General features: G+C 43.5%; 1 protein-coding gene across 2 annotated transcripts in view; it reads right to left on the bottom strand.

The window, feature by feature from the left end:
* Positions 1-20,811, bottom strand: part of CA13 (carbonic anhydrase 13) — a 43,182-nt gene that overhangs the window by 11,965 nt on the left and 10,406 nt on the right. For both annotated transcript variants that reach the window (XM_055431822.2, XM_055431821.2), the window contains exons 3-6: positions 15,401-15,519; positions 9,380-9,475; positions 8,035-8,097; positions 7,367-7,522 (exon numbers count right to left, since the gene is read on the bottom strand). In XM_055431822.2, coding sequence (XP_055287797.2) covers positions 7,367-7,522; positions 8,035-8,097; positions 9,380-9,475; positions 15,401-15,519 — 434 coding nt within the window. The remainder of the gene's footprint in view (positions 1-7,366; positions 7,523-8,034; positions 8,098-9,379; positions 9,476-15,400; positions 15,520-20,811) is intronic.

Raw genomic sequence — 20,811 nt, 5'->3', positions numbered from 1 at the left:
CTAGAAACCTTTTGCATTGCTGGTGCAAATGGCAGACGGAAGTCACGTTAGGAAACAACACGACAGTCCATCATGAAAGTGGAGGTGACCAGCAGCCCAGTGCTAGGTGTCGCCATAGGAAGCGACAATGTGTGTCCACACAGAGAGCATGCCGATTATCCCAGCAGCTAAACATGGGTAGGTGCTATTTATAACGGTCCCAAACTGGAAGCAACCCAATGGCTAATCAGTTAGTGAACAGATTAAAAAGGAATGCCGTATCCATACCATAAACATTGCATGCATGGGTGCTAAGTTGCTTCAGTCGTATCTGACTCTGAGACCCCACGGACTGCAGCCTATGAGGCTCCTCTGTCCATGGGATTCTCCAGGTGAGAATACTGGAAGGTGTAGCTATTCCCTCCTCCAGGGGATCTTCCCGACCCAGGGACTGAACCCGCATTTCTTACATCTAACCTGCTTTGGCAAGCGGGTTCTTTACCATGATCGCCACCTGGAAGGCCCATAAATATTACTCAATAACAAAGAGGAAATCAATATATCTTAAAAATATTATGTGAAATGAAGTCCAACACAAAAGTCCGTGTATGTGTGTGTGTGCTGAGTCTCTCAGTCACGTCCCTCTTTGTGACCCTACGGACTGTAGCCCACCAGGCCCCTCTGTCCATGGGATGTTCCAGACAAGAATACTGGAGTGGGTTGTCACTTCCTTCCACAGAGGATCTTCCTGACCTAGGGATGGAATCCGCATCTCCTGCATTGGCATGTGGATTCTTTACCTCTGTGTACCATATGATTCCATTTTAATAAAATTCTAAAAAAGACAAAACTCCTGTGACATGTCAGCGGTTGCCTGGGGCATGGGTGGGAAGAACGTGCACAGGCAAACTGTTTCAGCACAGGGGTCTGTTCATACTCTGACTGCAGTAGCAGTTGTTGCAATAATCAAAATCATCACCTGCATACTAAAATTTATGGATCTTATTGTATGCAAATATCATAATAAACAACAAAGATAATTTTTTTTCAAAAAAAGGAGCTCAGAACTAAATTCTGCACATCAAATTTCAGCAGATGAGGAAGCCAATTTAGATAATCTGGGATAAACCACTTAGCAAGAGACGTCAGCCTTCCAAAGGATGACAGATCTGTTATCAAAAGTATCAAAAACAGTGTATCTTTTGACTGACCTGGCACTTAAATCAAGCATTTCAGTAAATGACTCTAGGGAGAAAAATGGACTTGAATCAAAAAAAAGGAAATAGAAACCATCTGATTTGCCCTTTAGGTCAACCAGTGACTTGGCAAGAAATAGAAGCAGGAAAAAAACCTTGAAAAAACCGGCACCAACTTACTAAAAAGAGGATTTAATCTTCACAACTAGTGACATTATATGGTGGAACTGGAAATGAAATAAAAACAATATTTTCCAGATTATTCTAAATGGCAACCCACTCCAGTACTCTTGCCTGGAAAATTCCATGGACTGAGGAGCCTGGTAGACTACAGTCCATGGGATTGCAAAGAGTCGGACACGACTGAGCAACTTCACTTTCAAGGACTGCTAAAATTGATATTAAAAATTACCTTTTGTAAAGTAACTCTCAAGTCAGTGGTGTACACAAAAAGGACCTTCATTTTACTTTATACAAAAGAGCTAAGCAACTAAATAATCTTATCAACCCTCTCATATGTTGGAATACTTTAAAATCTGCTTTTTATTTTAGAACAGTTTTAGATTTACAGAATTACTGCAAAATTAGAATAATTCTTGTATATCCCACAATTCAGTTTCCCCTGTTTGTTTTGTTTTCTTTCTCTCGTAAAGGATGCACACAGAAGTGCCCCCTGTTATTAACATTCTGCATTAGTATGGTACATTTTTAAGTTAGTGAACCAATACTAATATTATTAACTGAAGTCCACCCTTTATTTAGATTTCTTCTGTTTTTACCTAAAATCATTTCCTGATCCAGGATCCTAACAGAAAATAAATTCATACTTGTTGTCTTGTCTGCTTGAGTATTTCATGATTATGACAATTTTTTATGTTTTTGATTACCTTGACAGTTTTGAGGATTATTGACCAGATATTTTGAGAACTGGGCACTGCCTGATGTTTTTCTCATGGTTAATGGGACTGGACTTTTAAAATATCTTTTACCTCATTCTTTAATCTTAAAATCACCACAATAATGTGGATTACTAAGCTCTTATAATCATAATTGTGTTTACTACTCAAATAATCATTTCAATTTGACTGAAAATGCCTGACAGTGTTCCTACAACAGCAGATTTAAGTGAATGTCTCAGAATGAATTATCACTCACACTAAAGCTCTAAAATACAGCTGTCATTTTATAAACTCCAACGGCATAAAAAACCACATTAATAAATGGAAACTCAAAATGAATTATCGCTCACACTAAAGTTCTAAAATACAGCTATTATTTTATAAACAGCATAAAAACTCCATTAATAATTAATGTTAATGATGAAAGTGAGATACAATCGTGAATTCACATCTAGGCAGTCATTCCTACACTTGCAGGGTGTCATTTTTGATTAGGTTAAATGTATGTATTGTATATGCCTAAATAAAATTTTTACATTTTCTCTTCCAAATCAGAGGTGGATTAAAAATATATATTTTCCAACTGGTTTTAATAGATAAAGTAATTCTTAAAATGTGAGAAAAAACATGATTCCTTATTACTACTACCTTACTAACCCTTACTATTAACCTGTTCAAATTTAATAAAGGAAAGCAAAAGCAAACCATTTAGTGCATGAAGAGGAGAAAGATGAACAGCTTTAACAAAGTCGCTGAATCCATGAGAGGTCATTTTTCTCATGATGCAACTCACCTTATTTATGATGGAAAAAATCCACAGGAATTTCCATGTCAGTCAAGCTCTGGCTATCTACCCAGATTTTATAAAATGTTTTAATAAGTATGAGCCGGATTATTATCTGGCTTTCATCCTAAACACAAGGTCAACAGAAGTTGGATGATTCAACACCACAAGGGGAAACGTTACTTGATATGACCTTTGTAAAGGTGAATCAACTCTAGTTTTTGATTAAGGGAAAGATGTAAACAGTTAGGTGTGTGGGCCAGCCCAGAACAGGAGTACATTAGGTTCAGTTCAATTCAGTTCAGTTCAGTCGCTCAGTCGTGTCCGACTCTTTGTGACCCCATGAATCACAGCACGCCAGGCCTCCCTGCCCATCACCAACTCCCGGAATTCACTCAAACTCATGTCCATTGAGTCGGTGATGCCATCCAACCATCTCATTCTCTGTCGTCCCCTTCTCCTCCCATCCCCAATCCCTCCTACCATCAGACTCTTATCCAGTGAGTCAACTCGTCGCATGAGGTGGCCAAAGTATTGGAGCTTCAGCTTTAGCATCAGTCCTTTCAATGAACACCCAGGATCGATCTCCTTTAGAATGGACTGGTTGGATCTCCTTGCAGTCCAAGGGACTCTCAAGAGTCTTCTCCAGCACCACAATTCAAAAGCATCAATTCTTCAGCGATCAGCTTTCTTCACAGTCCAACTCTCACATCCATACATGACCACGGGAAAAACCATAGCCTTGACTAGACGGACCTTGGTTGGCAAAGTAATGTCTCTGTTTTTTAATAAGCTATCTAGGTTGGTCATAACTTTCCTTCCAAGGAGTAAGCATCTTTTAATTTCATGGCTGCAATCAGCATCTGCAGTGATTTTGGAGCCCAAAAAATTAAAGTCTGACACTGTTTCCACTGTTTCCCCATCTATTTCCCATGAAGTGATGGGACCAGATGCCATGATCTTTGTTTTCTGAATGTTCAGCTTCAAGCCAACCTTTTCACTCTCCTCTTTCACTTTCATCAAGAGGCTTTTGAATTCCTCTTCACTTTCTGCCATAACGGTGGTGTCATCTGCATATCTGAGGTTATTGATATTTCTCCCGACAATCTTGATTCCAGCTTGTGCTTCTTCCAGCCCAGCATTCCTCATGATGTACTCTGCATATAAGTTAAATAAGCAAGGTGACAATATACAACCTTGACATACTCCTTTTCCTATTTGGAACCAGTCTGTTGTTCCATGTCCTGTTCTAACTGCTGCTTCCTGACCTGCATACAGGTTTCTCAAGAGGCAGGTCAGGTGGTCTGGTATTCCCATCTCTTTCAGAATATTCCACAGTTTATTGTGATCCACACAGTCAAAAGCTTTGGCATAGTCAATGAAGCAGAAATAGATGTTTTTCTGGAACTCTCTTGCTTTCTCCATGATCCAGCAGATGTTGGCAATTTGCCTTTTCTAAAACCTGCTTGAACATCTGGAAGTTCATGGTTCACATATTGCTGAAGCCTAGCTTGGAGAATTTTGAGCATGACTTTACTAGTGTGTGAGATGAGTGAAATTGTGAGGTAGTTTGAGCATTCTTTGGCATTGCCTTTCTTTGGAATTTGAATGAAGACTGACCTTTTCCAGTCCTGTGGCCACCGCTGAGTTTTCCAAATTTGCTGGCATATTGAGTGCAGCACTTTCACAGCATCATCTTTCAGGATGTGAAATAGCTCAATTGGAATTCCATCACCTCCACTAGCTTTGTTCGTAGTGATGCTTTCTAAGGCCCACTTGACTTCCCATTCCAAGATGTCTGGCTCCAGGTGAGTGATCACACCATCGTGATTATCTTCGTCGTGAAGATCATTTTTGTATAGTTCTTCTGTGTATTCTTGCCACCTCTTCTTAATATCTTCAGCTTCTGTTAAGTCTATACCATTTCTGTCCTTTATTGAGCCCATCTTTGCATGAAATGTTCCCTTGATATCTCTAATTTTCTTGAAAAGATCTTGTTTTTCCTAATCTGTTTTCCTCTGTTTCTTTGCATTGATCGCTGAGGAAGGCTTTCTTATCTCTCCTTGCTATTCTTTGGAACTCTGCATTCAGATGTTTATATCTTTCCTTTTCTCCTTTGCTTTTCGCTTCTCTTCTTTTCACAGCTGTTTGTAAGGCCTCCTCAGACAGCCATTTTGCTTTGTTGCATTTCTTTTCCATGGGGATGGTCTTGGTCCCTGTCTCATGTACAATGTCACGAACCTCCATCCAGAGTTCATGAGGCACTCTATCAATCAGATCTAGTCCCTTAAATCTATTTCTTACTTCCACTGTACAATCATAAGGGATTTTATTTAGGTCATATCTGAATGGTCTAGTGGTTTGCCCTACTTTTTTCAATTTAAGTCTAAATTTGGCAATAAGGGGTTCATGATCTGAGTCACAGTCAGCTCCTGGTCTTGTTTTTGCTAACTGTATAGAGCTTCTCCATCTTTGGCTGCAAAGAATATAATCAGTCTGATTTCGGTGTTGACTATCTGGTGATGACCATGTGTAGAGTCTTCTCTTGTGTTGTTGGAAGAGGGTGTTTGCTAAGACCAGTGCATTCTCTTGGCAAAACTCTATTAGCCTTTGCCCTGCTTCATTTCGTGCTCCAAGGCCAAATTTGCCTGTAACTCCAGGTGTTTCTTGACTTCCTACTTTTGCATTCCAGTCCCCTATAATGAAAAGGACATCTTTTTTTGGTTAGTTCTAAAAGGTCTTGTAGGTCTTCATAGAACTGTTCAACTTCGGCTTCTTCAGCATTACTGGCTGGGGCATAGACTTGGATTACTGTAATATTGAATGGTTTGCCTTGGAAACGAACAGAAATCATTCTGTCATTTTTAAGATTGCATCCAAGTACTGCATTTCAGACTCTTTTGTTGACCATGATGGCTACTCCATTTCTTCTAAGGGATTCCGGCCCACAGTAGTAGATATAATGGTCATCTGAGTTAAATTCACCCATTCCAGTCCATTTTAACTCACTGATTCCTAGAATGTCTACGTTCACTCTTGTCATCTCCTGTTTGACCACTTCCAATTTGCCTTGATTCATGGACCTAACATTCCAGGTTCCTATGCAATATTGCTCTTTACAGCACCAGACCTTGCTTCTATCACCAGTCACATCCACAACTGGGTATTGGTTTTGCTTTTGCTCCATCCCTTCATTCCTTCTAGAGTTACTTCTCCACTGAGCTCCAGTAGCATACTGGGCACCTACCGACCTGGGGAATTCCTCATTCAGTATCCTATCATTTTGCCCTTTGATACTGTTCATGGGGTTCGCAAGGCAAGTATACTGAAGTGGTTTGCCATTCCCTTCTCCAGTGGACCACATTCTGTCAGACCTCTCCACCATGACCCGTCCGTCTTGGGTGGCCCCACACGGCATGGCTTAGTTTCATTGAGTTAGACAGGGCTATGGTCCATATGATCAGATCAACTAGTTTTCTCTGATTATGATTTCAGTGTGTCTGCCCTCTAATTATTAGCTGTAAACATTACCAGACTGTTCTTGCCAAGATTTTGCAGCATATAATTCGAAAAAGAAAACAATAACAAAACCAAACCCATTAGGCAAACAGCATCCCAGCAGATTGGTCAGTCCCATGGTGGGCTTCCCCAGAAGATGCAGATTTGACCCCTGGGTCAGGAAGATCCCCTGGAGGAGGGCATGTCAACCCACTCCAATATTCTTGCCTGGAGAACCCCAGGACAAAGGAGCCCTGTGGGCTACAGTCCATGGGGTAGCAAAGAGTCGGACACAACTTAGTGACTAAACCACCACCGTGGGGGATCACAGCTCTATCTGGAGTCTCTGGGCATCAAAGACACACTGAACCTGCAGACTGTTGGGCCCACCGACCACGGGAGCCTTATCAGAAGAACAAGAGAGGAAATGTGTTCCCAAGAAAAGCACCCACAGCTTCTTAGCAAATGCTTTAAAGCCCCTCAGCCAGCTTCACAGTAGCTTTGTCAACAAAAGCCAGAAGATCAGACGGATTTCCTCAATCTAGCAAGTGAAGAGTGCTGGGCCCATGGCTATTCTCACTGTTCCCTTTCTGAACGTGAAATCTGCAGGAGGAGCAGGTCCAGGCACCGAGGTCAAAAAGGAGAATATCGCCCTTTGAAGGAAGACTCGCTCCTGATTTTCCCTTTTGTATCCCAGACCTTTAACACCTCGGACCACACAAGAGAAGAAAGAGCAGAACCCTTAAAGGGGGAATGTCACATCCATCCATCCCTGTCTGCACATTATATTTCTAGGAAATGGGAAAGAAATAATCTAATCATAGAAGGTCAAATAAGAAAGGGAGAGAAACCTCACCGGGTTCAACCGCCCGTCAGACTAATGAAGGGAAAACACAGGCTTCATAACAGCAGAAACGAAGGGCAGGGTTTGAAACACAAACACACACACACACAAGATTCAGCCCAGTCTCCTCTAGAGAATCGGGGTCAGCACGGAGGAAGCGACGTACCTGTTGAGAGCTGATGTTTATGGGCTGCTTTAAAATGATCCAAGTGACGCTCTCCAGAAGAGGTGGGACCGTTAGAGAGCCAGGATACGTCCAATAATCCCGGCATGGAGGGAGCAGACACACCGGGTCGAAATTCGTGAACCGAGTTTGTTTACCCTGAGAAGGAAAAGAGAATTCTCATAAGTGACAATGGGAAAGCTTTACACAGACCTCAAAAAAATAAATATCCTTGAAATGCTATTTCACTGGAATTCTGGAATTCATGGAACGATTCAGTATCTGCTGTTAGGTCTTTAAAAAAACTATCTGCCTTACTCTAAAAACTGAAGATGAAGTAACGTCTCACCGAGATTTATTTAAGCAACACTCGATTTCTTTTTAATATAAGTGGCCTGACATTATTTGTTTTCAATAATTTTAGAAATTTTAGATAATTTAAGTAAAATGTAATGCAAATTTTAATAATTTACATTATCGTTTTAATTTAAGATCCCTTCATAATTTTCAAGAGATAAGTGGCAATGTTACTTCCGTTCTATTGGTCAAGGATGTTCCAAACCCGCTTCCAAGCCAGCAGCATATGCTACGTCAAAGTCTAACAGAAGATAAGAGAATTCAGGAGAAAACAGGGAACATATTAGTCACTGGTAAACGGTAATTAATTTTACCTTTTCTTTAATGGAATCCAAAATGTCAGTAATCTTTTGCAGTTGGGGATTATGTTCACCAATCTGAAACCATGAAATTGCAGAAGAAATGGTTACTGTCTGACTCACTCCATTTCAGTCACTATTTTTTTTTAAACCCTAAGTCAGCTCAGAACAAGCAGTGATTGTTCTATAATGAGGCTCTCTTTCACCTGCCAGCTGTATCACACCAGAAAAATCTAAACAACAAGATCATATTACAGGGCTCCTTGGCTGAACTATACCTTTGATTCCAAAGCTGGAAATAATGGCTTCATATTCTTTCAGCTTTATGAACGTTTAGGGTACAGGTTCTCTCGAGAGAAACTTTGCTTAGGAAACTCCTCCATAACACCTGCACTGTTTAACTAGCTGCGACTTTCAGACCCTGATTCTTGGTGACATCAAATATTAGAGGAAAACATCTCCCACTTTCTGCTTAAAATGACTTGAGGTTCTGAATCAACAGACTATGTCATCATGAGGAGAAGCCTTCAGAAAATATATATGTACTTATTTTCCTTTGTTTGGGGTGTCCTGAATTATCTGAAGGTTTTAAGTCATTCAGGGTTCAAGTATAATGCCTTTACCCACTTGGACCTCACGGCCACCACCAGACCTGGGGACCCAAAGAAGGAGCTGCTGCCATGCACGCTGTCTCCACGCTGCCCACAGCTTCCCCCAGCCCCCGTGCAACGAGTTACACCACACGCAGAGCCGCTGGCATCACGAAAGCGCACACCCTAAAGAATCTGGTGCGGTGGGGGCTGAGCTGCCCAGCCCTTGCATAGGTATCAGGATGCTGACACTTGTGTAACCTCAAATGAATACCAGACAAAGGAAAACACAACAAAATCTTTAAAATCGGTCAGTACATTTGAGATAATAAACCATAACGAACTGGTGGTCAAACTAGTGCTTCAAGAATCAGGAACTTGAACTTTACCCTAACCTGTATCTCCAGATATTGAGCAATCAGGAAGAGCATATCATAAAGATTTTCTTCTCAAGGTACCAGGGTAACACTTCTGCTATTAGGTAATACTTCTGATATTATTGTTACCACAGCTACATTTGCTCTTCACATAAAACTGATCCATGGACAATAAGATGAATCATAAGACAACCCTCCTGGGGTAGTTCAGGGCCCTTAGATGGACCATAAACTAACATATAAAATGTGAATATTCACTTCAAAAGGAAAACAGGAAGCCTAGAACAAGCTTACTATTACTGAATAAAAAGTGGTAGACTGTCTACTCCACAATGAAACTCTTTATCCAACATGACTGACTAGTTATTCAAAATGAAATCAATGGATTTTCACCTGTAAAAATATTCCCAAGACAGCTAGTCCATCTGGCTCATGAGCTGCCTCAACAAAGCTGGGGTATTTGTCTGAATTCCAGTGAACAACGTGGAGCTGAAAGGGAGGAACACGACATAATTCAAACATTATTTTTTAAACACTTTAAAAACATAAATGCAAATAAAACTTTTATATATCTCTCCCTGTCCTATGCACGTATGTGTACAATGTATTCATCACAAGAACCTTGGACAGATTCCGATTTACTTTGGTCTGAAAACTACACAAGGGAAGGACCTGTCACTTAGCTGGTCTGTGGTGTCCTATGCTGAGCTCTACATCATAGAAGGTTCTGGCGCATCCTGCCAAGCCTCTCTAGCCCAAAAAATTCTCCAACCACTGCTTCCAAGAGACTTGGGGCTCCCCCACGAATCACAGCACACCAGGCCTCCCTGTCCATAACCAGCTCCCAGAGTTCACTCAAACTCATGTCCATCGAGTCGGTGATGCCATCCAACCATCGCATCTTCTGTCGTCCTCTTCTCCTTCCCTCAATCTTTCCCAGCATCAGGGTCTTTCTAATGAGTCAGTTCTTTGCAGCAGGTGGCCAAAGTATTGAAGTTCCAGCTTCAGCATCAGTCCTTCCAATGAACACCCAGGATTGATCTCCTTTAGGATGGACTGGTTGGATCTCCTTGCAACCCAAGGGACTCTCAAGAGTCTTCTCCAGCACCACAGTTCAAAACACCCACGTCCACAGATGGAACCGCAGTTGTGCAGCCTTCCATCAGACCCCCGCAGCGGCTGAGTCCAGCACACAAGCTCACGCTCACGGATGGGTGGGGACGTCAACCCCCTGCAGAACGTAATCGGGCACAGTCCTGCTGCCAAGGGCAGTGCCCAGGTGTCCTTGAAGAGTTTAAAGTCTTAAAAGGTTAAGACTATTTATACCTTGAAAATGCAAATTCACCTTAAGAATAATTGTTTTTAGCAATAGTTACATATATTCTACCTTCTATGAATGTTCAAATTCTTTGCTGAGAGGAAGTTTAACAGGAAGACGAGGCCCCAGGGTGTGGCAAATAGAGGCATCTCAGGAAGAAAATGAGAGGCAGCTGCTGCCACTGGCGAGGGGGAAAGGAAAATCGGGGAGACAAGGAGGTGGAGGGCCTGGCGCTCTAGATGACAGGCCTCACCCTCTTCACAGCTCCACCGCCCTAGCGGCTGACTGCAAACGCCAGAGGTGTGCTCCGTGTCCTACTGTGGGGCACAATGCAGAATCCCCAACTCACAGACACGTGTGAAGGGTTGTGGAGTGACAGCGAGGCCGAAAACCCTTCCTGGAGGGTCTTCGTTCCTGGCTAAGGGAAGGACAAACCGAGGCAGAAGCCGGGGGGCCGCGAGGCGCCCACCTGGCTTGGCCCTGCTCAGCAGGGCCCCTCCCCGAAGGACGGGCTTCAGGTAAGACCTCCGTCACAGGAGCCCTTCTGGTGCTCAGGGAGGGAGTGCCTGTGAAGGGCTTCTTGCACAGATGACCCTTCCAGCTGTCACAGCGAGGATTTAGTGCCCTCAAGGGAATGGTTTTATCCACTCCTTTAAACATAACTTCCCATCTCACAGGCAACTAATATGGGAGGACTGCGAGATAAATAAGAATTCTCCCAAGCTGTGAACTATAAAACTTTAAAGTAGTGCACCATCCAGAAACAATCAAGGAAGACTGGAATATCCAGACAGAAAATACACGCGCGGATTCTTGTGGTGCCGTGCTCCACGATGATTTGAGGTAGTCGGGGAAGCGCAAAGCACCTGAAAACCTTGGATGATGAAACAAAATTCATCCTCCCCACAGTGAGGGAGGGGCAGGTAGGGATGCTGAAGCTGTCTGAAACGGCTCCAAGGCAACAGAGCAGTTTGCTTAGTAAGAGATGAGAGCAGAGACAGACAGACGCGAAATGCCCTCTTGAGGCTCACAACCCCAAAGGACTAGAAGAGGAACGTGCCACTGAGGAGCTGGAAATCCACCTAGCTTTCCACTGGCCAAAAAGCAACAAGTATTTGAAATACTATGGGAAACTAAAGCAAGAAAAATCTTTTGTTCTTTTAAACGCGTCCTTCTCGCTCCCACACACCTTGCTTAACTGGAAGTGTCACCTAAGGGGAACTGACACAACTTTTATTAGCATTCATATATGAACTAAACCTCAAACAAGTAACAGACGCACATTTCCGAACAATGACAGCCACATCTATTTGAACTGAATGACAAAAAGTCATCACAGCCAATGCATAAATGGAAATAAGATTCTTTCCTATTGAAAAGCAGTTTCTAAATAACAGCATTATTCAACTTTAGTGTTTTTAAATTGCATACTACTGATACATAAAATGAGCTCCTTATGCTGAAAGTCCCCATTAATGTTGAAATCATAATTTTATTAACTATAGTTAATATGCTTATCATATATTTGGTATAAATTGTAATCAGATAAATTTCTAAATACCCAATGGACTATTAGCCTACTTTTTTTATTAATAGATATGCAACTCGAGATAAAGTCTTTCGTGATTTAGATTATTTTAATCTCTGTAATGTCACAAATCATGAGATTAGACTCCAAATTAAACTTTTTATATAGGTTACAGCCTTAAAAGGCTTCCCTTGTGACTCAGCTAGCAAAGAATCTGCCTGGGTTCGATCCCTGGGTTGGGAAGATCCCCTGGAGAAGGGAAGGGCCACCCACTCCAGTATTCTGGCCTGGAGAATTCCATGGACTGTATAGTCCATGGGGTCGCAAAGAGTCGGAACCGACTGAGCGACTTTCACTTACAACTTTAAATGGTTTACCCTTTCATTTTTTTCTTCACATTTTTACTTTTTAAGAGGATACAACTTGATGATAATCGTGAAGTTAGGTACAAAAGTCGCCGGACAAACTAAGGAAACTCTTTGGAATCACTTGTATAGCCAAGCAGAAAGGGATAATTCTGAACTGAGACCAAATGCAAATGGCTCCCAAACGCCTCCGTGGCAGCTCTAACCCCCTCGTTAGACTCAGGTTTGTACCCAGTACCCGACTTGAACTTGAGCCTAGAAAAGTCTGTGCTGTCACTGTTTAGCTGCTAAATCATGTCCAACTCTTTATGAGTCCATGGACTGTGGCCCGCCAGGCTCCTCTGTCCATGGGACTTTCCAGCAAGAATCCTGGAGTGGGTTGCTATTTCCTTCTCTGGGGGATCTTCCCCACCCAGGGATCAAACCCAAGTCTCTGATGTCTCCTGCATTGGCAGGTGGATTCTTTACCATTGAGCCACCTGGGAAGTTAAGCACGAGGCATCTCCAAATGAGCACATCCCAGCAGTTAACTCCTGTCTGCAGCCTGCTCCTCCCTGAACTTGCCCGTTTCAGCAAAAAGCACAACCATCCTCACGGCTGCTCACGCTGGTCTTTTGGCTCGAGTCCTCTTTTCCTTTCCTTCACTCTTGACGGCCTTCTCCTGGACAGGCCGCAGGGGTCTTACCTCCCAAACAGACCCCGCGCCTGTGTAACTCTCCTCCGCTGCACCGTCCCGCGGCGCGCGAGTCAACAGCCTTCCAGTCTGTCTCCTGCTTTCTCCACGCGTGCCCAGGCTTTCTGCCACACAGCAGACAGGTAGACTTCATAGAATATAAACCAGAATATGCCATTGCACCGATCGGTCCTGCTACACAGAGAAAAGCTGCAAACTGCTCGTCAACCCCCCAGAGCCTGATGCGGAGTGGTCCCTGCAGCCTCCCCAGGACACGACTTAAAACTTCTCTCATTAGCTCCAATCCTGGAAGCCAAGGTCTCTCTTCTTGCACATGCCATCCTCATCTTTTGCCTGAGAGCCTTTGCACCGGCTATTCCCAGTTACTCGAAAGATCTCCCTTGATCTCCTCCAAGTGGCTTCTGGCCATTGAGTCTCAAAGATGATCACTTCTTGATTCAAAGACAGCCAGCAGCTTCCCGCTGCACTGAGCACTTGCGATCCGTGCACGGTTCACCTGCGTGCGACCAGGCCCCTCCGGCCTCCCCGACCTCACCCCTGACACCCCGGGTTTGTTCTTCGTGCTCCAACCGCACTGGCCACGCTGCTCCTCAAAGGTGTGATGACAGCTGAGACCCGGCCCGGCCCGCGGGCTCGCGCGCGAGGCTCTGCAGCTCCCCCTCCGCGGGCCTGGCTCGCTGCTGCTCCTTCAGGCCGCGGTGAGAGGCCTCCCCCGCGAGGACGTGCTCCCTGACCTCCCCGCCTCAGTCCCCAGCGCCCTTCCCGAGGAGCACGGGGGAGCGGCCCGACCGCGGACACGCCGGGATCCAAAGGAACGCAGAATGAGCGCGTGCGCCCGCAGAAGAAATCCACAGCCTGGAACACACACGCACAACAGCACGAAATTCCAGTCAAAGCCTTAGCCTCGGCGAGAAGGAAAAGCTCAAAAGATGGCCCCGCTCTACACGTCAGGACTCAGCCGCTGGCGAATTTCAGGATCTCAGGGCCCTTAGCGAGCTCACAGTCTGCCTCTCTCGGATGTGCTTTCAAGGAGGCTAGAAGGCGTAACCACAAAGCAAGGCGACCGACTTGCCTAAGTGACTTCGGAAAATTACAAGACAGTGACCCAAAGCCAGCTCTCAATCCCCACAAAGCTCTGAGACTTAGAACAAGATGTCAAATTTAGAACACAAAACTCTAGGAAGCAAACACGAAAAGTATTCAGTAGGTGATATAAACTGAGACACCATACAGATTCAGGAGTCCCACTTTCCACATTCCTGGCATTTTTTCGGGTCCACTTTAGACGTAGATCTTATTCCTCCAGCCCAGGGACAGGGCAGGTCACATGCCCTAAGCACTCAGCCTCAAACAAAAGTGCTTTAGTAGGCAAAAAGGACGTTTTGACTGATGGTCTCAGAGAGCCGCTGTACATGCTGATGGAAAAAGAAAACTGGAAAGAAGTCTGAATCTGACTGTCTCTCATCAGCAGGGCTAGGAGAGCTTACCTCAACTCCACAACTCAGTAATTAAGAGAAAAATGAAGGAAAAATGAGCCTGCCTGGTAACGTTGCTCTGTCTTGCTGAGATGACTCACAAGACACATTATATACTTTCACTTAAGCAGCTTTGGTTGGATCATACAATGATTCACTTTTGTCTCATGGTAAAACTAGGTGTTAGCAATATTTAACTATATTAAAACTTGAAGAATATTATGCTTTATCCTTTAACCAGAGGATTAGAAAAAGCAGAATATAATTAATGAATATCAGGTATAAGGAAAAGAAGTAACTCCCCAATGGAAAAAAACAAGTCAATGAACACTTCATCCTGTTCTACTTTACCAAGCACTTGAAGAATTAACAGAGACTCCATTTTAATACTTGGGGTTGTAGAGGTAAGGTAGAGTTCAGGCGAGTTTGTGACTTTACCTTTTGTCCCTAAAGGAGTTTTTCCATTTACAATTAACTCTATAATATGGACTTTACATGTGTGTACACAGTTGGGCCTGAAACAAATGTTTCTTTCCCTTCCTTCCACTTAATCTGTCTGCAGTTTATTCATTTCTAAAACAGGCACACAGCCCTAAGCTTTGAGGCTCAGAAGGGGCGAGTTTGTGGCTCTCGTGTTGATAAACTCTCACACTGACAGAATAAAGCAACTTCAGCCACTGAGATAAACCAATCCGGTGTAAGGAGAGCTGTGTCACGCGTCCCTTAAATCCCACCACACAGACAAACTCCATGAGAATGTATAACGGAACCACCGGAAACAACTGTACTCCCGCACGCCAGGAAAATTTTACCAATGATAAGGACCTACTGTATAGCACAAGGAACTCTGCTCAATTCTGTGCAATAACCCCCCGGGCAAAGAACCTGAAAAAGAACAGATGCATGCACATGCAGGAGTGAGCCGCTTCGCTGCATACCTGACGGTAGCTGTAAGTTAACTCTAGTCCAGTACGAAATAGAGTCAAATGAAAAGAGAAAAGCTCTGAGCCACGGATCCATGGCTGCTGACTCACCTCTGCAGCGTATCTCACGCCATCCACCACGTGTTCAGAGCCGTGATCATCAGCGGACCCCCAGTGAAGGTGAAACTGCCGCAACCTGTAGCTTCCAGTGAGGGGGCCCCCACGCAGAACTGCACATCAATACAGTTTAAATTGTTAGCAGGAAAATAAAACATGTGAATATCCTGTCCACAAGCCGCAGCACTGCCCTGGATCATTCAACATCTCCATGTCCTCCAAGGGATTTTTTTTTATAAATGTGTCATTCAGTTTGCTGACAGGAATACAACTTTTAGGTATGCAAGGAGTAAAACCAAGTGTTTTAAAAGGTTAGAGAATCCATAATAGATTTTTACGGAATATCTATCTGGGAAACAGACACGCTAGTTAGAAAGTAGAAAAACTGGGAGTTCATAGAAGTAAAGATTTGCTCTGTGAAATGGAGGAGGTCAGCCTCTATAAATAAGAATGTGAACTGCAAAGAGGTCCACCTTGAACTCGGTAGACCAGCCCAGCATTCCAGTCCGAGAACAGCCTCAGTGTCAGAAGACCCAGGCTCACACTCTATTTACTGGCTCATCTTGCACACACCCTCTAGTTTTGAAACCTCAGCTTTTACGTCTATAACTTCAAGAAGAGTATACCTCCTCCTAACACTGCTGTGAAAACAGAAGAAAGACTGGAGGCAAAGCACTCATCACTGCCTGGCAGAGAGGCAGCATGCCGGATGTGTTAGATATGACTGCTTTTTCATTGTGGTTACGATCACTACAAAGCTGGCAAAGTAAGCACATCTTTTATTCTTGAATCCCATCCTCTTGGAGAAACATGAAATACAAAACAAAATTAACTCTTTTAAATTAATCCATCACATCTTTGTCACTTTGGCAGAGTATATTTTAGTCCTTTGCCTCAACACATATGATCTCTAAAACCGTGCCAACAGAATCATATCTTAAGTATAAGCTTCTTAGTAGAAAACAGTCCTAAACTGTCTCCTTCCAGTTCATCTTTATTGGGCAAATCTTCAAAGGATATGTGAGGATAAGCAAGCAAGGCAGGCTGATTACATCAGAAGCATGACTAATCTCTCATCAACACCGATAGGCTTGCGTGTGGATCAGTGAGGTGCAGCCTTAAACAGTAGCTTAATTTAAATGACCCTCCTCTTCAGAATAAACATATATACATATATATCTCAAAACTCATCAAGAATGATCCACCTCATATAAGCAGCAAAAGATGTTAAGCAGCATCACGACGTTTTCTACAAACAACAAGAAATAAAAGACAAAACTATTATACAGAGTGAAGTAAGTCAGAGAAAGACAAATACTGTATATTAACACATATATATGGAGTCTAGACAGATGGTATCGACGATCCTAGTGCAGGGCAGCAAAAACAGACACAGACGTAAAGAACAGACTTTGGACCCAGTGGGAGGAGAGGGTGGGATGATTTGAGAGTAGAGCATTGAAACGTATGTTACCACATGTAAAACAGATAACCAGCGTGAGTTCAATGCATGAAGCAAGGCACCCAAAGCTGGTGCTCTGGGACAACCGGGAGGGAAGGGACATGTGTATACCTATGGCCGATTCAGTCTGACGTATGGCAAAAGAATCATAATATTGTGATTATCCTCCAATTAAAACAAATAAATATCAACATTAAAAAAAAAAAGACAAGATAATACATTTGCCTAAGGCACACTCCTCTCCGAGCTATTCTACAGGTGACAGAATGACCCAGACTCCATCCGTATTGACCAGTACAACTGAACTCATTTCTCCCTTGCTTGGTTTGACGCAACAGAAGTTGAACACCATTGATTAAGAGCTAGTGATTAAGATCAAGGAATAGTCTCAGCTCAGCAACTAAACTGTGCCATCTTTCAAAACTCAAGCATCTATGGGCTTCCTCTCTTGTCTATATTTGTAATTGTTTGACTATTTTTAATTAGGAGATTGGAATGGATCGTAGAAGTTAACTTCTACGATTCCCAAAACTGCCTAAGGAAAAACAAATTGGGATCATATGTAAGAAAATCTTTTATAAGACTGAATGGTTGGGACTTCCTTTAGATTCATTTATGTCCAGATTTCTTTTAGATAAAGATCGTTGTGTTTCGAGCCCTCTGAAAAACAGAAGGGAAGATAGAATCACTTATACCAAACTCTAGAGCTCACTCTTCTGTTATTCTGACACAAACAGAAAGTTGTAGTTTCTCCTCCCACTGGACAGGAAGACAGAAGCTGTCTGCTTGGGTCCCTGCCGTACCCTCGCCTAGCGGGGTAACCATTACAGAGGGGATGAACGGTAAATATCTGATGAAGGAATGAATAAAATATTTTATTTGTATTTAGACAAACAGTTTCAAGGATGATTCACAGATAAATTAAAAGGCACATTTCCCTAAGTGACTCCACACAGCATGGATGGATGTAGCGGCATTTCAAACAAAAAGAAATCAACACTCCTATTGTCTCTTTTTCCCTTGCTGTTGCATAAGAAGACCTGAGCTGAACCATGAAGTCATTCCTTCACATATAAAAAGCAGATTAGAGAGCCTGAGGGATCAAAGCAGAATTAGACACGCTGGCTCAGGACAAAGACAGTGATATAAAACATCACACACACGTTATTAGGGAATGTCCAAGAACACTGGGTGATCTCTTGAAAGCTTGCTCTGAATCCAGGGTTTAAAAGCCAGATTAGCACAACTCTGCTGAGTTAAGCAATGGAGACTGCCTTACTCTTTATGTATCTGGACTTTGTTTCGATTAAAGTGTCCAATCTGGGGCTATGATCAGCAAATATCTAATCATGAAGACCGTCCTCAAGGAGCAGTGCTCTACCGAAGAAACACAGAGTGGGAAAAACTGAGTCCAGATACCAAGGTTCATCACAAGTGTTGAGATGGTTGATAAGAAAACAGCTGAACGATGCCGTGAAAGGAATGACGGTGACAAAACCAGCGTGCTCTCAATGCGGATGACTCAGTGTTTGCAAAAGTCAAATTATTAACCGTCCTTTTAAACCTAGATGAATAAATATATATTGTTTCCATCTTAAATTTGAAAATTAGCAATTATTTCACCCAAATCATATATATGTGATCTCCAGGGGATCTTCCTGACCCAGGGATCACACCCAGGTCTCCCACATTACATATCCTTTACCATCTGAGCTACCAGGCAAGCCTCATATATGCATATATGCCTCCAATAAGATTTTTCAAAACTGCTGCTGCTGCTGCTGCTGCTAAGTCACTTCAGTCGTGTCCGACTCTGTGTGACCCCACAGACGGAAGCCCACCAGGCTCCCCCGTCCCTGGGATTCTCCAGGCAAGAACACTGGAGTGGGTTGCCGTTTCCTCCTCCTACTTCAAGTAAAACTCATAGAGGAGGTCTACACTGATTAAGAAAGCAGGGTTAATTTTCAAGTTTGGGAAACGGTAATAACTTAGTAGATAGATATCAGTCATTTGCTCTATTCTGCAAACACCAACGAGAAATGTACACGTTTCTCGGTTGAGCTTAACTTTTTTAAATTGTTAGCACACGGTAGTCAGTTGCCCAAGGCTGGCAAAACAAAATTAGAAAAAATTAATTAAAAAATCGAAACACTTGTCTGTTCACGCATTTACCAACTATCTCGCTAGGATACAAACCCCCTGAGGGCAGCACTGACCTCATTCTCCTGGGACACCAGTATGGATGACAGTGCCCGGGTCAATGCACGTTACAAAGTAAGAGAGAGAAGCCCTCCTTCAGAGCCTTCAGTTCGCAAGGATGCAACTGAAGCAACCTGGGCACCGCTGAAGAGCACAGTCTGAGGACTCGGTGAATCTAACGAACGGCGTGGCCTGATCGTGGTGGGCGAACAGCTCTCTGAAGGAAAAGTAAACGAACAGCACATCTGTGTTGTGGCTGGAATCTAGGAAAGGAAGAAACAGAAAGCACAAATCCGCCAGGATTATAGCAAGAGAGAGAGAGAAAGGAGACAGGAGCGGTCCCAGCTGCTGGGCTTGAATTCTTTCTAGACCCAGGAAGTCGTCACTAGCCTGGCTTCCTCTCCTCTGAGCACACGCACGTCAGCTTACTCTCTGCTCACTCATTCGTTCAGCAGCCCTACGAGCTTACAGTGGGCCGGCAAGTGTGTTCCGGGTAAGGACACGTGAGCAGGGCCATCTCTGTCTCTTGGCTGGGAAGGGGTGGGAAAGGGAAAGCTGATGGGACTGGATGCCACGATCTTAGTTTTTATTTGAGTTTCAAGCCTCCTTTTTCACTCTCCTCCTTCACCCTCATCAAGAGGCTCTTTAGTTCCTCTTCCCTTTCTGCTAATCGAGTGGTGTCATCTGCATATCTGAGATTGTTGATATTTCTCCCATCAATCGTCAATCATAACACCAGCTTGTGATTCATCCAGCCCAGCATTTTGCATGATGTGCAACAGTCAGAACTGGACATGGAACAACAGACTGGTTCCAAATAGGAAAAAGAGTACGTCAAGGCTGTATATTGTCACCCTGCTTATTTAACTTATATGCAGAGTACATCATGAGGAACGCTGGGCTGGAAGAAGCACAAGCTGGAATCAAGATTGCTGGGAGAAATATTAATAACCTCAGATATGCAGATGACACCACCCTTATGGCAGAAAGTGAAGAGGAACTCAAAAGCCTCTTGATGAAAGTGAAAGAGGAGAGTGAAAAGGTTGGCTTGAAGCTCAACATTCAGAAAACAAAGATCGTGGCATCTGGTCCCATCACTTCATGGGAAATAGATGGAAAAACAGTGGAAACAGTATCAGACTTTATTTTTTTGGGCTCCAAAATCACTGCGGATGCTGATTGCAGCCATGAAATTAAAAGACGCTTACTCCTTGGAAGGAAAGTTATGACCAACCTAGATAACATATTAAAAAGCAGAGACACTACTTTGCCAACCAAGGTCCCTCTAGTCAAGGCTGTGGTTTTTCCCGTGGTCATGTATGGATGTGAGAGTTGGACTGTGAAGAAAGCTGATCGCCGAAGAATTGATGCTTTTGAACTGTGGTGCTGGAGAAGACTCTTGAGAGTCCCTTGGACTGCAAGGAGAACCAACCAGTCCATTCTAAAGGAGATCAATCCTGGGTGTTCATTGGAAGGACTGATGCTCAAGCTGAAACTCCAATACTTTGGCAAACTCATGCAACGAGCTGACTCACTGGAAGAGACTCTGATGCTGGGAAGGACTGGGGACAGGAGGAAAAGGGGTCGACAGAGAATGAGATGGCTGGATGGCATCACCGACTCGATGCACATGAGTTTGAGTGAACTCCGGGAGTTGGTGATGGACAGGGAGGCCTGGCGTGCTGTGGTTCATGGGGTCACGAGAGTCAGACACGACTGACTGAACTGAACTGAACTTTGCGTG

The sequence above is a fragment of the Moschus berezovskii genome, chromosome 16 (assembly GCF_049115385.1).
Source record: "Moschus berezovskii isolate FMDL1 chromosome 16, NW_MosBer_1.0, whole genome shotgun sequence".
Lineage (NCBI taxonomy): Eukaryota > Metazoa > Chordata > Mammalia > Artiodactyla > Moschidae > Moschus > Moschus berezovskii.
This window is presented reverse-complemented; position numbering and strand designations above follow the sequence as displayed.